At 43.3% G+C, this 12114-nt stretch overlaps 1 protein-coding gene and 1 non-coding gene across 17 annotated transcripts in view; one reads left to right on the plus strand and one right to left on the minus strand.

The window, feature by feature from the left end:
- The window catches only part of LOC132678728 (uncharacterized), a 308777-nt gene that overhangs the window by 210128 nt on the left and 86535 nt on the right, over positions 1-12114 (plus strand). The window contains exon 4 of one of the 16 annotated variants that reach the window (XM_078442851.2): positions 30-1535. The exons of the other annotated variants lie outside the window; for them this stretch is intronic. Coding sequence (XP_078298977.1) covers positions 30-186 — 157 coding nt within the window. The 3' untranslated portion in view covers positions 187-1535. Of the gene's footprint in view, positions 1-29; positions 1536-12114 lie in introns of those variants that run through there. 16 annotated transcript variants of the gene reach the window in all.
- TRNAR-UCG (transfer RNA arginine (anticodon UCG)) lies at positions 1704-1788 on the minus strand. Its single transcript has one exon. It is a non-coding gene; the product is annotated as a tRNA-Arg (tRNA).

The following is a 12114-nucleotide window of genomic DNA, read 5'->3' on the forward strand; positions in this document are numbered from 1 at the left end:
CTTATTTCTCTCTCCACTCTCTGCCCTAGGAGGATGCAAAGAAAAGAGGTCCATCTGCAAACCAGGAAGTATTCCCTCACCAGACGCCAGATCTGCCAGTGCCTTGATCTTGGATTTCCCAACCTCCAGAGCTGTGGGAAAATAAATTTCTTACTTAGGATGTTTAGGCCATCCAGTCTATGGTAATTTGTTAGAGCAGTCCAAGCTGACTAAGACAACTGTCCTTTGGGCTGAAGAGATAAGTGGTAGCCTTAGTCACTGCCAGGGGGGAAATGACAAAACACTAAGGGAGGAGGGAAGACATACCCCGACTTCTTTCTTTCCTGCCCCCTGACTTCCTTGTCGGTATCACTCTCTAGCCGAACCCAACTTGAACCTAGCTGGCCAAGGAGCCCCAGCTGCAGCCTAGAGGCGGCCCACTGTGCCAGAGATGGGGAAACAAGGATGTAGGGGGAAGAGAGACAGAGAATAACCATGTTCTAAGACTGCAGTCACATACATGGTTAATTTTCCTCTTCATTCCTGATGGTTGAAATTCACTTTCTAGAAGAGGCCCACCCTAGCCTTCTGTCCCTAGCTCTGGCAACTTCCTTCTCTTCATTAGTAAATGCTGCCATTAAAACAACAACCTAAGCAAGTCAGAGGATATACAAAGACAACTTGTGCTACTTAATTTCAAAGCGCCAGCTCTTTGAACAGCATTAAAGTCTGTTTCTCATAGAGGGCAAATTAGTTAATTTCAAATGTGCTCTGTGAATATCAAGAGACCACCCAAATGTTTACTTATTTTAGGCCCGTCCTCTTAGTAGATTAAAAGAATCCATTTGCTCTGAGAGAAAGAAGGGGTTGGCATTCATGCATATAAATTGTCTAAATTAAGGGTCAGCTCTATATTAAAACAACATTAATTATTCATTTAGCAGAGGAGAAAAATTTACCTATCACAGAAAACCCTTAGGGTGACATTCTTTTCTACAAACCCGCTTCTAAACCAAATAACATCTCAAATACTCCTCTTATTCAACCTCGCTTCCTGGAAATGAGAAAAGGCATGGAAAGAAAAACAACTCAGTGCTTTATAGTCGCACCGTGTCTTAGGGGTTGGTATATGCAAGTTCATTTACACCAGGAGCTTAGATCCAGAATTCCAGAACTGAAGAAATGTGCACTGAAAAATCCCTTGACTGTTACTCTCTAATAAAGCTCAAACTTTGGAAAAAATCAGTGGGGTCTGTTCCAGGCCTGGGATTCTGGGGACTAGCAGAGGAGGACCCCAGAGGAGGTGTCTAACACCTGGCTGAGTTACAAGTCCCCCTTCCTCTCTCTGCCCCCACTCCCCCAGGGACTTTCTGGAAGCAGAACAATCATTGTCCAAACTCAACTCACAGTTGTCCACCAAGAAAACAGTCTCTTTTTCTGCCAACGGGAATGTTTTAGATTTGCAACAGCAGACTGAAGGCCAGTCCTAGGGACTTGAGGAAGAAGAGTATCCAAAGAACACATTTTTATTTGCTAGAAAACAAGTACCTTGTTTATCATAACAAAGTCAGGGATCTGTATCTTTCTACTCTTTTTTTTATTGTTTATTTATTTTTGAGAGAGACAGAGACAGAGACAGAGAGAGCACGAGCGGGAGAGGGGCAGAGAGAGGGAGACACAGAATCTGAAGCAAGCAAGCTCCAGGCTCTGAGCTGCCAGCACAAAGCCCGATGTGGGGCTCGAACCCACAAACTGTGAGATCACGACCTGAGCCGAAGTCAGACGCTCAACCAACTGAGCCACCCAGGCGCTCCTCTTTCTAGTCTTGATCTGGATAAATTCACTTTGCCCCTGCTCTCAAAATAGCTATGGACTCCTACCAATGGCTTAAAGAATTTTTCTTGTTGTTCTGGTTTTGATGAATCAAACAGCTTAAGGTGTAGCCTGTTTTTGAGAGCTCCTGTGTTATGAACTTGACATTGCTGAAAGCCAGGGTTGTTAAAATTTTCAGAGTAGGAGCATCTACCTGGAATCACCATAGAAGCCTTGGGGAAGGCTACCAACATACAAAGATCTTCCCTCTTTGCTTGCTTGCATGGTCTGAAATTCAACCTTTAGAAGTGATTTCTTTGGATCTTTCATTGTCTTGTTTTCTAGAAGACTCATATTCAAATGCAAATACCACTAAGAAAGATACTGTTGAAGCTGTTGAGACCCTTGGCAGTTTGGGAAAAGTGGTATAGGGCACCAAGGCATTCCCTTTGGCTTGAAAAGAGGGCGTTGAAAAGGTGCTAAAAATGCACCTTCTTCAGAACTTTTTTGAAGTTTTTTTCACCACGGCACAAAGTTCTTTCAAAAGACAGACTTTAGGTTCAGAAGTTCCTGCTTATTAGCAATGTGGCCTTTGGCAAATCTCTTAAAACTTCTAGGCCTCAGTTTCACCATCAATGAAATGGGCCAATAACATTCTATTAAGTATTTTTGTGGGTCTCACATGAGATAACTCATATCAAGTTACTAACATGGCACTTAGAACATAGTAGGTGTTCAGTAAGTGGAAAATGGTGATGACAATCGCATCTGCTCCCTACAAACAGATGAATCAGGAAAAAACATTTAAATGTGTACAGAGTAGGGAAAAATAAGGAAGAAGCAGATGGTCGGAACATTTCAATGGCAGCTGGCTCTCTGTTTCACTCATGCATTGCCTCTGTCTCTTGCTGGGAAGAGGGAGGTTTTATAAAGGAACTGTCACTGCTTTCCGTAGAGCTGATTTGACTCAGAGAGAAGGAGACACAGGGGAAACCATAAATAGATGCAGCTGTCTGATTCCTCAGGTCCATCCCTGGGAGAATATTTACTCAGCTCCAAGGAAACAGTTTTATTTGGCAGATTATGGTTTTAAAGTTTTTTTGCATCTGAATGCTAACATTTCCTCTCTCTCCAACTAACTGCTTTCTAACCTTTATAATGTGGCCTTGTAAATAACCTTTTCTGCGGCTACCAGCCCGCTTGAAATTTAACTAGCCAGATGTAAGCCTATCTCACACTATATCGCCTCCTATAGTGATGCAACAATAGTCAGGGAAGACAGGGCAAAACAAAACAGAACAGGACGTAATGGATTGGGGGTCCAATTGAGGCATGCGGGTTTTAGTTTGATGATAATCCTAATATGCTCAGTAAATGAGTTTGCAATGGAAGGAAAATGGCGTGGATAAAGGTTTAGTCCTCATGAAGAGGTCTCGAAAACCATTCTGCTAATTTTAAGTGATGGGAATCATTTCAAGGGCACATTTTCTTTGTGTATCAACCCGATGGCCTGATCTTCTGGTGGTATGTTTATCATCCTAAAAAAGAAAACCCGTTTCATTGAACAAGTAATGCATGTTTCCATGGGCATATGTGAAATCATCTAGGGAGAAACAGGTGCAGAACTGAGCTCTGATGTTCACCAGTCTGCCAGCTCTGCAGTTCCCAGTGGGCACTGGGGCTTTCTGAATGTCCTGCCATTTTTCAGTTAGTCAAGTTCCAGCTTGTAGGGACAATGCCCTTCTTTCAAGCTGAACACAGCACTTTGTCAATTAGCCCCTGATGCAACACCCTGGGGTTGTTATGTCTCAAAGGCTGTCTGGAAAGGGTTCTAGAGGCTTCAGTTCCAGAACGTGAGACTGCACCGTGGGCATCCTCATATCCATTTCCTCCTATCCATCTCTGTGTGAATTTTAAGATGCACCTATAGGTTCCTCTCCACTCAAATGCAAATGAAGATATTCTTGGCTCCTTACAGTCATCAAATATTCCCAGACATGTTAGAAATCCCTTTAGGCTCTCCTAAGATTCCAAAGGATATGGATCTGCAGGGCTGCTAATTGCCATATCTGTATCCCCTGGGGATGGCAATTCCGTATGTGCTCTCTAGACAAAGACCAGCAACTTTCTAGCCAATAACCCCCCCCCCCCACCCCTTGGTCAGATGCTACTAATAATATTGCCAGTCTCCATTCTTCCTCCCAATCCTAGTAATGAAATTAAAAAAAAAAAACAAGTAAATGTTACATCTTAGAAGAGGTTGGAAGTTGCTTAAAAACAGGTAGACTATTTTGCTCTCATTATCCCGAATCCTTATTAATAGCACCTCCTTCACTCTCACAAACTGTCACAATTTCAGTGGTAAAAAAACGTGATTGCCATGTGTTCAGAGATTACTTGAGAAACCAAAATATTCCCCCATATTAGCGAAGGCAAGGGTTTGGCTGTTATAACAAAGAAACCTCTAAAATACAGTCGTTGAAAGAATAGAGAGATTTCTGTGCCATCTAACAGTCCCGAGACAAAGTGTCCAGGATGGCAGATTCTGTTCCCCAACAGGATCATTGAGGAACCAAAGTTCCTTCCCTGTTGTTGTTCCGCCATATCTTAGAAGGTTGAATTTGAAGTCAAATTAAATTCTCCATATTTGAATCTGAGTAGTAGTGGGGGTTGGAGCTAGTGGGGGTTGGAGTGAAGGGGAGGAGGGGGGAGGGAGTGCAAAGGGGAGGATGCCCAAAGATCAAAGGCCTAGGAGTAAAGGCAGCACACCTTACTCCTGCCCCCATTTCTGTTTGGAAGAGCCTAGTTACACAGCTTAGGGTCACCCAGCTAGTTGAGTGGTGGAAAATGGATTTGAACCCAGGTATCTCAAGCTCGTGGTCTTTGAGAAAAAGACACAAACAAATAATTACATTACACATAAATAAACACATCTATAATAAATTATATACTAGAAAACAGGTGCCAATAAAATACATTGGAATCTGAGAAAAGTGTGCCTAACACTTTTCTCCCCACATGATCATGGAAGTCTCCAGGGTGGGCCTAAAACTCTGTGTCTTAACATATGAGCAGGTGATCTCTAAGCAGCCAAGAAGGTAGAAAGGCTAGAACGTCAACCATCACGGAGACAGGGATTGGGTCAGTTTTGTTGTCTTCTGCCTCCGAAACACCTGAAACGGTATCTTGTATACAGTAGGCACCTAATAAATAGTTCTGCTATGAACAATGGAATTTCAGGCAAAGTGCACAGCAGGTATAAGGGCTAGGCACCTGGCTTGCATTGAGTCTCTTTGACTAATACACGGCCAGTCTTTCGGGTTCAAGAGACATTTTCCAGCTGCTTCTTTTTTAGAAAGCTTTTTCTTTTAATTTTTTTTTTTTTTAACATTTATTCATTGTTGAGAGACAGGGAAATAGGATGTGAGCAGGGGAGGGGCAGAGAGAGAGAGGGAGACACAGAATCCGAAGCAGGCTCCAGGCTCTGAGCTGTCAGCACTGAGTCTGATGCAGGCCTCAAACCCACGAACCATGAGATCATGACCTGAGCTGAAGTCAGACGCCTAACTGACTGAGCCATCCAGGTGCCCCAAGAGACATTTTCCAGCTGCTTCTCATGGAAACCCTTGCAGAAATCTTGACATGATTTTTAAATTTCAACTGTCCAATGGCCAGGTCCTGTACCCTGAGCCCTGGGATTCAAGAGCCTTTCTAACAATCCCCTTTTGATAAGCCTGGCTTTGGCCTCTGTGGGCTGCCCCAAGGTGCAAACAAAACAGAGATGTGAAACTTGGGAGGCAGGCTTCTATTGCAGTGTTCTGCCAACTCTTTTGGATGTTCTGGATTCTGTTCCTCGTCTCTAAGGCACCAGCTCAGATTCTGGCCAAAGAAGGCTGAAGCTCATGGAGTGGCAGTTCCCAGGGGAGAGAAAAGGGGATGGATGAGAAGCTATTACTTAAAAAGCTCACAAAAGGGTGTTCAGGCAGGTGCACTGGGTGGCAGGAAGGCAGAGGGAGAGATTGCTACCCTTTTTCTACAGAAATTTTGAAAACACTATCAAGAAAAGCGTATGAAATTACCCTCATGCCCACACTGAAAGAGTAGCAGTTAAAATATCAGAACAGACACTTATGTTTTCTAGGGTTACATAGAGGCACAGGCAATGGAATGAGGCCTGTGTGTCTGTGCTCTCACATAAAGGAATAGCAGGAACGTTTTTGCATCAACCTTAATTATTTGTCTACCAATTCATTTTAAATAGCTGCATTTTGGGGACACCTGGGTGGCTTAGTAAGTTGAGTGTCTCTCTCTTGGTATAGGCCCAGGTCATGATCCCAGGGTCATGGGATCAAGCCCTACATCAGGCTCGGTGCGGAGTGTGGAGGCTGCCTGAGATTGTCTTTCTCTTCCTCTGCCCCTTCGTTGCTCACATTCTCTCTCTTCTCTCTCTCAAAAAAAAACTAGCTGCATTTGTTCAAAATTTGATTTAACCAACTGTCAAGATATGTTTTCATTGAAAAAGTTTTATTGATTTCATTAAACAAGTATGGTCAGGTGGTGTTAAATGGGCTTTAGTGTGGACTGGAGGGCAGTCTTCTGGTGCATTCTGGCTGCATAACCTTAAAGGGGCTTATGTTGCCTCATCAGTAAAATGAGGATGATGATAGTACTTCACTGGTCTCTTTGCAAAGGAGCCAGTGAAGTGATTGCTAGGAAATTCTTGGCATCGTACCCACAGGAAATGGCACCCACATGGGCAAACCTCCATACACATTAGCTATAATTATTAGTATAAAAACAGACAATGCAGAAAACCATGAAATTTAGAAATCACCTGCAATCCTACCACCCAGAGAAAATCAAAGTTAACTCTGTCGTATTACACTTGTGCTTCCGTAACAGATATGTACCGCGGGCATCTTTTTCCACTAAGTTCTCTTGCTCTGCAGTCCATATCATCCTTTCTAATGACTGCAGAACATTCCATTGATGCAAATGTACCAGGATGTATTCTTGATGAAGAAGAAAATAAAGTTAAGCCCAGCAGACCACGAGTCCTCACTTCTATGCCTGGCCAAATCCTCGTCGTGCACATTTCCTATCACCAGCAAAAAAACAAAACAAAACAAAAAAAAACACCTCACTATAAACTCAACGCCGCAGTCAGGAAGGATCTGTGAACTGTGCCCCAATTTCCTAATCAGAGCTGACCTCGAGTGTTCCAGGATATCTCCCTTCACTGGCATACTCTGCTATTGGCTTTCAAAAGAATGAAGAGGAGAAGGGGTCAAATCCCACCCACCTCCGCTCTAGGACTCCTGCCGACTCAGCAAACAGGGGCAGTTCTGAAAGTGCCCCTGGGTTTGGCCAAGCAGGCACTCAGGCCCCCTTGAGAGTCACAGCCTCCTGGGGGCCTGACCGGGGAGGAGGGGCCCTTGTTTACACTGCATCCCAGACCAAACAGCTGGGGAAATTGCCACCCCTTTCTTTCCCCCTGCTGCCTTAAAAACTAATTTGATTATCTCACATGAAGAAGAAATTTCTTTTCTCACTCTTTGTTCTGCTCTCTCCTTTCTGTCTTCCCTTCTGCTTTTTCCCCCTTTTCTCCTTCCCTCCCTCCTTTCTTTTTTTTTTCTTCCCTGCTCATCCCTTCTTTCCTCTTTCTCTCTTTTCTCCTTCCAGCGTCCATTTGTTGAGGAAAGTTTAACAAAGTGATACATTCTTTATTTTCAGAGCCAGAAGGATTTTTTGTTTGTTTGTTTTTTTGGCCAAAGATTTATTTGCAACTGAAAGAACTAATGAAATAAATGGGCCAAAGTCCTCTTTGTTATTCAGGCAAAAAGTCCACGGAAAGTACAGAAAGGGCTGAACTTCATGGTGACCTCAGCAAATACATTTTTGGAAAAAGAGGCCTGGAGTTTGGTTTCTACTCCTGCCCATGTGTCTCTGGTACTCTGCCCCAGCCCTGTCAGTGGGAGAGTCCACTCCTACAATCAGAGGAAAGGAAGGAGTGGTGTGGACAGGGGGTCCAAACCCCCAGCTGTATGTCTTCTTCCAATGTGACAACTAGTTCTGCGCTTCCTTGCGAATGAATCACTGATCAACCTAATGCAGGAGACAAAGACCTGTGGCCTGCAATTAAAGCCCTCATTTCAATCCCTACTTATTTTCTAGGAAGGCAATATGAAATAATAGGTAAAAGCACATTTCATGAGTCTGCTATTTATACACTGTGTGTCTTCCAGAATATGACAGCCTTTCTAAGCCAATGGCACCCAGGGACAAGGCTTTGTGTGTAGAGGCTTATCAGCACGGTACCTTCCTTGCTCAGACAATTTGTAGCCATCGGTGATTAATACGACTCATTCAGTTAGCTGTGAATCTAACTCATCAAATTATCATGTAGTCCACACTTTCCACCAGGAGCCCACACCTGTGTAGGAAATACTCTTGCTGGAATTGAAATGCACCATATCTGCAATTTTTTACTGGTCTACCAAAAAGCAAGTCTTGAAAGAGGAAGTAAAGTGGGGCCAGCACGACCTGGACCGCTGCAAACTCCTGGCTGCCTGTGGCTGAGCTCTCTTTCCCAAACGTTCGTGAAGGGTGTGTTTAATAATGGAGTTTTGAATGCTATATCCATTGCCTTCTAGCTTTTAGAACCCACATTTTTCTCATTTTTGAAAACTGGAATAACATATTCCTGTCTCCAATTCCCTGGCCTTGCTCCCAGTCTCTGATTTCTCTAAGACTGCTGACAGTGGTTTTGTAATCACATCTGCAAACCCTTTCTATGTTCTAGAATTTAATCCAACTTGAACTCATTAAGTGTCTAGTTCCCTTTTATTATCTCTTGTGCTATTTCAGGCTTCACTTTTCTCTTTAAAAGCATGTTTCTTTAAATATTACATATTATACGTAATATACATGTTCATCTGAAGATTTCACAAATATGGTTAAGCAAAATGATGAGGCCAGAAATCATCAGTAATCCTAGCACGCGAAGACGATAATGGTGGTTCCAGATCTGCAATGCTACCTTCTCTGTGTTTCTTAGTAGAAATAGATACACATGCTGCTGGGTAAATAAAGCATGAAGCTTTCCCAAACAATTCTTTTTCTACAACCTTATTTTTAATGTTAGCATAGGGCTTCAGTATAGCTAATATGAAATAATTCATTTGAGCATTTTGGCTTTTCAGCTACTTGCTATGTTACCAATGCCACAATCACGGCTTTGGTAAAAGGAGGAGGTGCTCAGTAAATAGTTGCTGATGTCCTTAAGTAAGGAGGCTCCACAGGCATGACGATGCAGACTTGGGAGTTAGAGACACTGTCCTGAAGCTTACTATCCCCATGTTATATGGCTGGCCCCAGGCCAATCTCCAGATTCATCAGGGACTCAGTTTTCCTTCAGAGAGCTCTCTCCTGGTAAACGGGGGTGACAGACAGTGGCTCCTGGAAGGAGATCTTGTGAAGGTTAAATATAAATATAATGCTCGTACCACAGGGCTTGGTTCTTAAGGAATATCCAAAAATAATAGCTATTGTTGTTAACATTTTTTTGGTTATATGATTCTGTATGGTTGAACGTCTACGTACTTTGAAAACAAAGATGTTTTTAGAAGTCAGTGGTTCTCTTCATTTAAGAAATTTACATTTTGAGGGGCGCCTGGGTGGCTCAGTCGGTTAAGTGGCCGACTTCGGCTCAGGTCATGATCTCGCGGTCCGTGAGTTTGAGCCCCGCATCAGGCTCTGTGCTGACCGCTCAGAGCCTGGAGTCTGTTTCGGGTTCTGTGTCTCCCTCTCTCTGACCCTCCCCCGTTCATTCTCTGTCTCTCTGTCTCAAAAATAAATAAACGTTAAAAAAAAATTTTTTTAAAGAAATTTACATTTTGAACTCCATGCGAAGTAAAGGGAATTCAACAGTGCCCTATAAATACGATCTGCATAAGCATTCATGTTCAAACACTCATTTCATATCGACAGTCACTTCTGCTATGATGGGACGTATATACGTTCCTAAAAATTATCATGCTATGCAAGTAATCTGAAAAATACCACAGGGCTCATGGGACATGGCGTTATAGCAGCGATTATCACTCACAAAATCTCAAAATCCCATACAATTTTACCCCTCTCCTTAGGGGACAATTACAATGTCTGGAAACAGTTTTAGTTGTCACACTGGTGGGCAGTGGTAAAAAGAAGGGGGTAGGGAAAGGCCAGGGATGTTGGTAAACATCCTGCAGGGCACAGAACACTTCCCACAGCACAGAATTACCCAGGCCAGTATACAAAAGCACCGAGACTGAGAAACCCTAGGTTAGGGACACAACACTCAAAAATTTGTCCAGGCCTCATTAAAGGAAAAAAGGCTAGCTATCTCATAAAAACAGTCACACAGCATAAAGAAATGGTTAAGAAATGCATAAATACCGCGGCATCGGGTGGCTCAGTGGCTCAGCATCTGACTCTTGGTTTCGGCTCAGGTCACGATCTCGCGGTTTCTGGAGTTCGAGCCCCACCTGGGGCTTCCCTCTGACAGGGCAGAGCCAACTCAGGATTCTCTGTGTCAGTCTCTTTGCCCCTCCCCCAGTCATGCTGTCTCTGTCTCTCTCAAAATAAATAAATAAATAAACTTTAAAAAAAAAAACCCAAAGACATGCATAAATACTGCAGTAAATATTGCACTTTGCCTTGAAAAAGACCTGGCGTTTGCCTCTGGAAATGGGCGTCGGAAGGGTTGCGGCCTGTGGGCTACTGTGCAGTGGGTGGAAGCAGCGTTGCGTACAATGGGACAGACAGTTGTAGCACCAGACGCACATAGTGTGGCTCATAACACCCAGGGTGGCCTGAGGTGGATGCTGATGTCTGGGGGGGGCGGGGGGGCGGGGAAATGTATTTCACCCCAGTCCGGTTCAGCAAGTGGCAGTTTTCCCGCCCTCGCCTACTCTTTCCTGGGGGATGAAATCATGCATAAGCACACGTGCAATTCAGTTATGTCCGAATTGTTCCTTAATGTATCCGTGGAATTGCAACAAATCCACGTTTTCAAAACAGATTTTATAGCAGAACTGACTATACACACATAATTGCCCTTAAATTGATTTAACTAAAACTATACCTCACAGCAAGAGTGATCCTCAAAAGTGTGACAGACTTGATTATCACAAAGACTTTTAACCTATAGAAATTACCAAACAGGAATGTTCAGAGAAGCAACGAGGACCCTGGTTAAATAAAATTCTTTCACACGCGGTTGTATATAGCACAAGACTTTTCCATGACCTGGCAAGCGGCCTGTGCTATTTATAACGAAGCCTACTTTAAATCCTGTACGATGCTGAGATATTTAAGGGTGAAATTATATATGTGGGATTTATTTGCTTCAAAATAATCCAGGTGGGAAGAGTGAGTAGCGGGGCTAAGAGGAGAAATAAATGGCCACGAGTTTATAAAAGAAGTTAGCAGATGGGAACGCGGAACTTGGTTATAAGCTTCTCCCTACTTTTGAGCAGTAAGAAGAAAGAGAACAATAGTTAATTTAGAAAATTGTATGCAGTGCCTTTGCAAACAGGTTCATATAACTATTGATTGTAAAACGGTGAGACTGCTGTTTATGGGGCTCCCGTGTAGCTATCGTACTGAAATATCATGTTAAAAAAAAAATGGGATGTATGGAAGGTATTTAAAGCATGCTTCGTTACCAGAGTTCCCAAAGGACCGGCTCTTCTAAGTAGAGTACGATGAGTAGTAAAATCAGGTGTCAAAAGGAGAAAATTAACACTCACATCAAGGTCAGTGACCAGGGCCAACTACTCAGGGTTGTTTCACAAGCTGAGAATAGTAAAAGCGTGAACAGTGGAGGTGAGGTTGACCTTGTGAATCCGGACTGAACAAAGGAGGATACTGTGGTGGTTAAGAGCTTGGGTGGGCCTCACAGTCTGACCTCGCTGGGGCACATGAATCCAATAACTTTGAGAAGTTTTGTTGCCCTTCAAGTTTATGAAAACTGGATACTTGTTATAATGAAAAAAAAAAGCGCAAGTTTTAAAGGAACAACAACAGGGCTCACCGGAGATGTTAAAGGCACATCAGAATAGACTTGCCGAAGCTCCAAAGCAACGTTGAGGTACTCTTTGGAGCATCTGATGAAAACCAGAAATAATTTGCTCAGAAAACGCACGTATGAATTCACACCAACATTTGCATGCAACGCCCAGAGAGTCACAGACCCCCGAACATTCCTTCAGGCACTGGGTTAAGAACCTGGATTAGGGGCCGGTGCCAACCGTTGGTCTAGAAGCCAGAGAGTGAAGA

The sequence above is a fragment of the Panthera onca genome, chromosome A2 (genome assembly GCF_046562875.1).
Source record: "Panthera onca isolate mPanOnc1 chromosome A2, mPanOnc1 haplotype 2, whole genome shotgun sequence".
NCBI lineage: Eukaryota > Metazoa > Chordata > Mammalia > Carnivora > Felidae > Panthera > Panthera onca.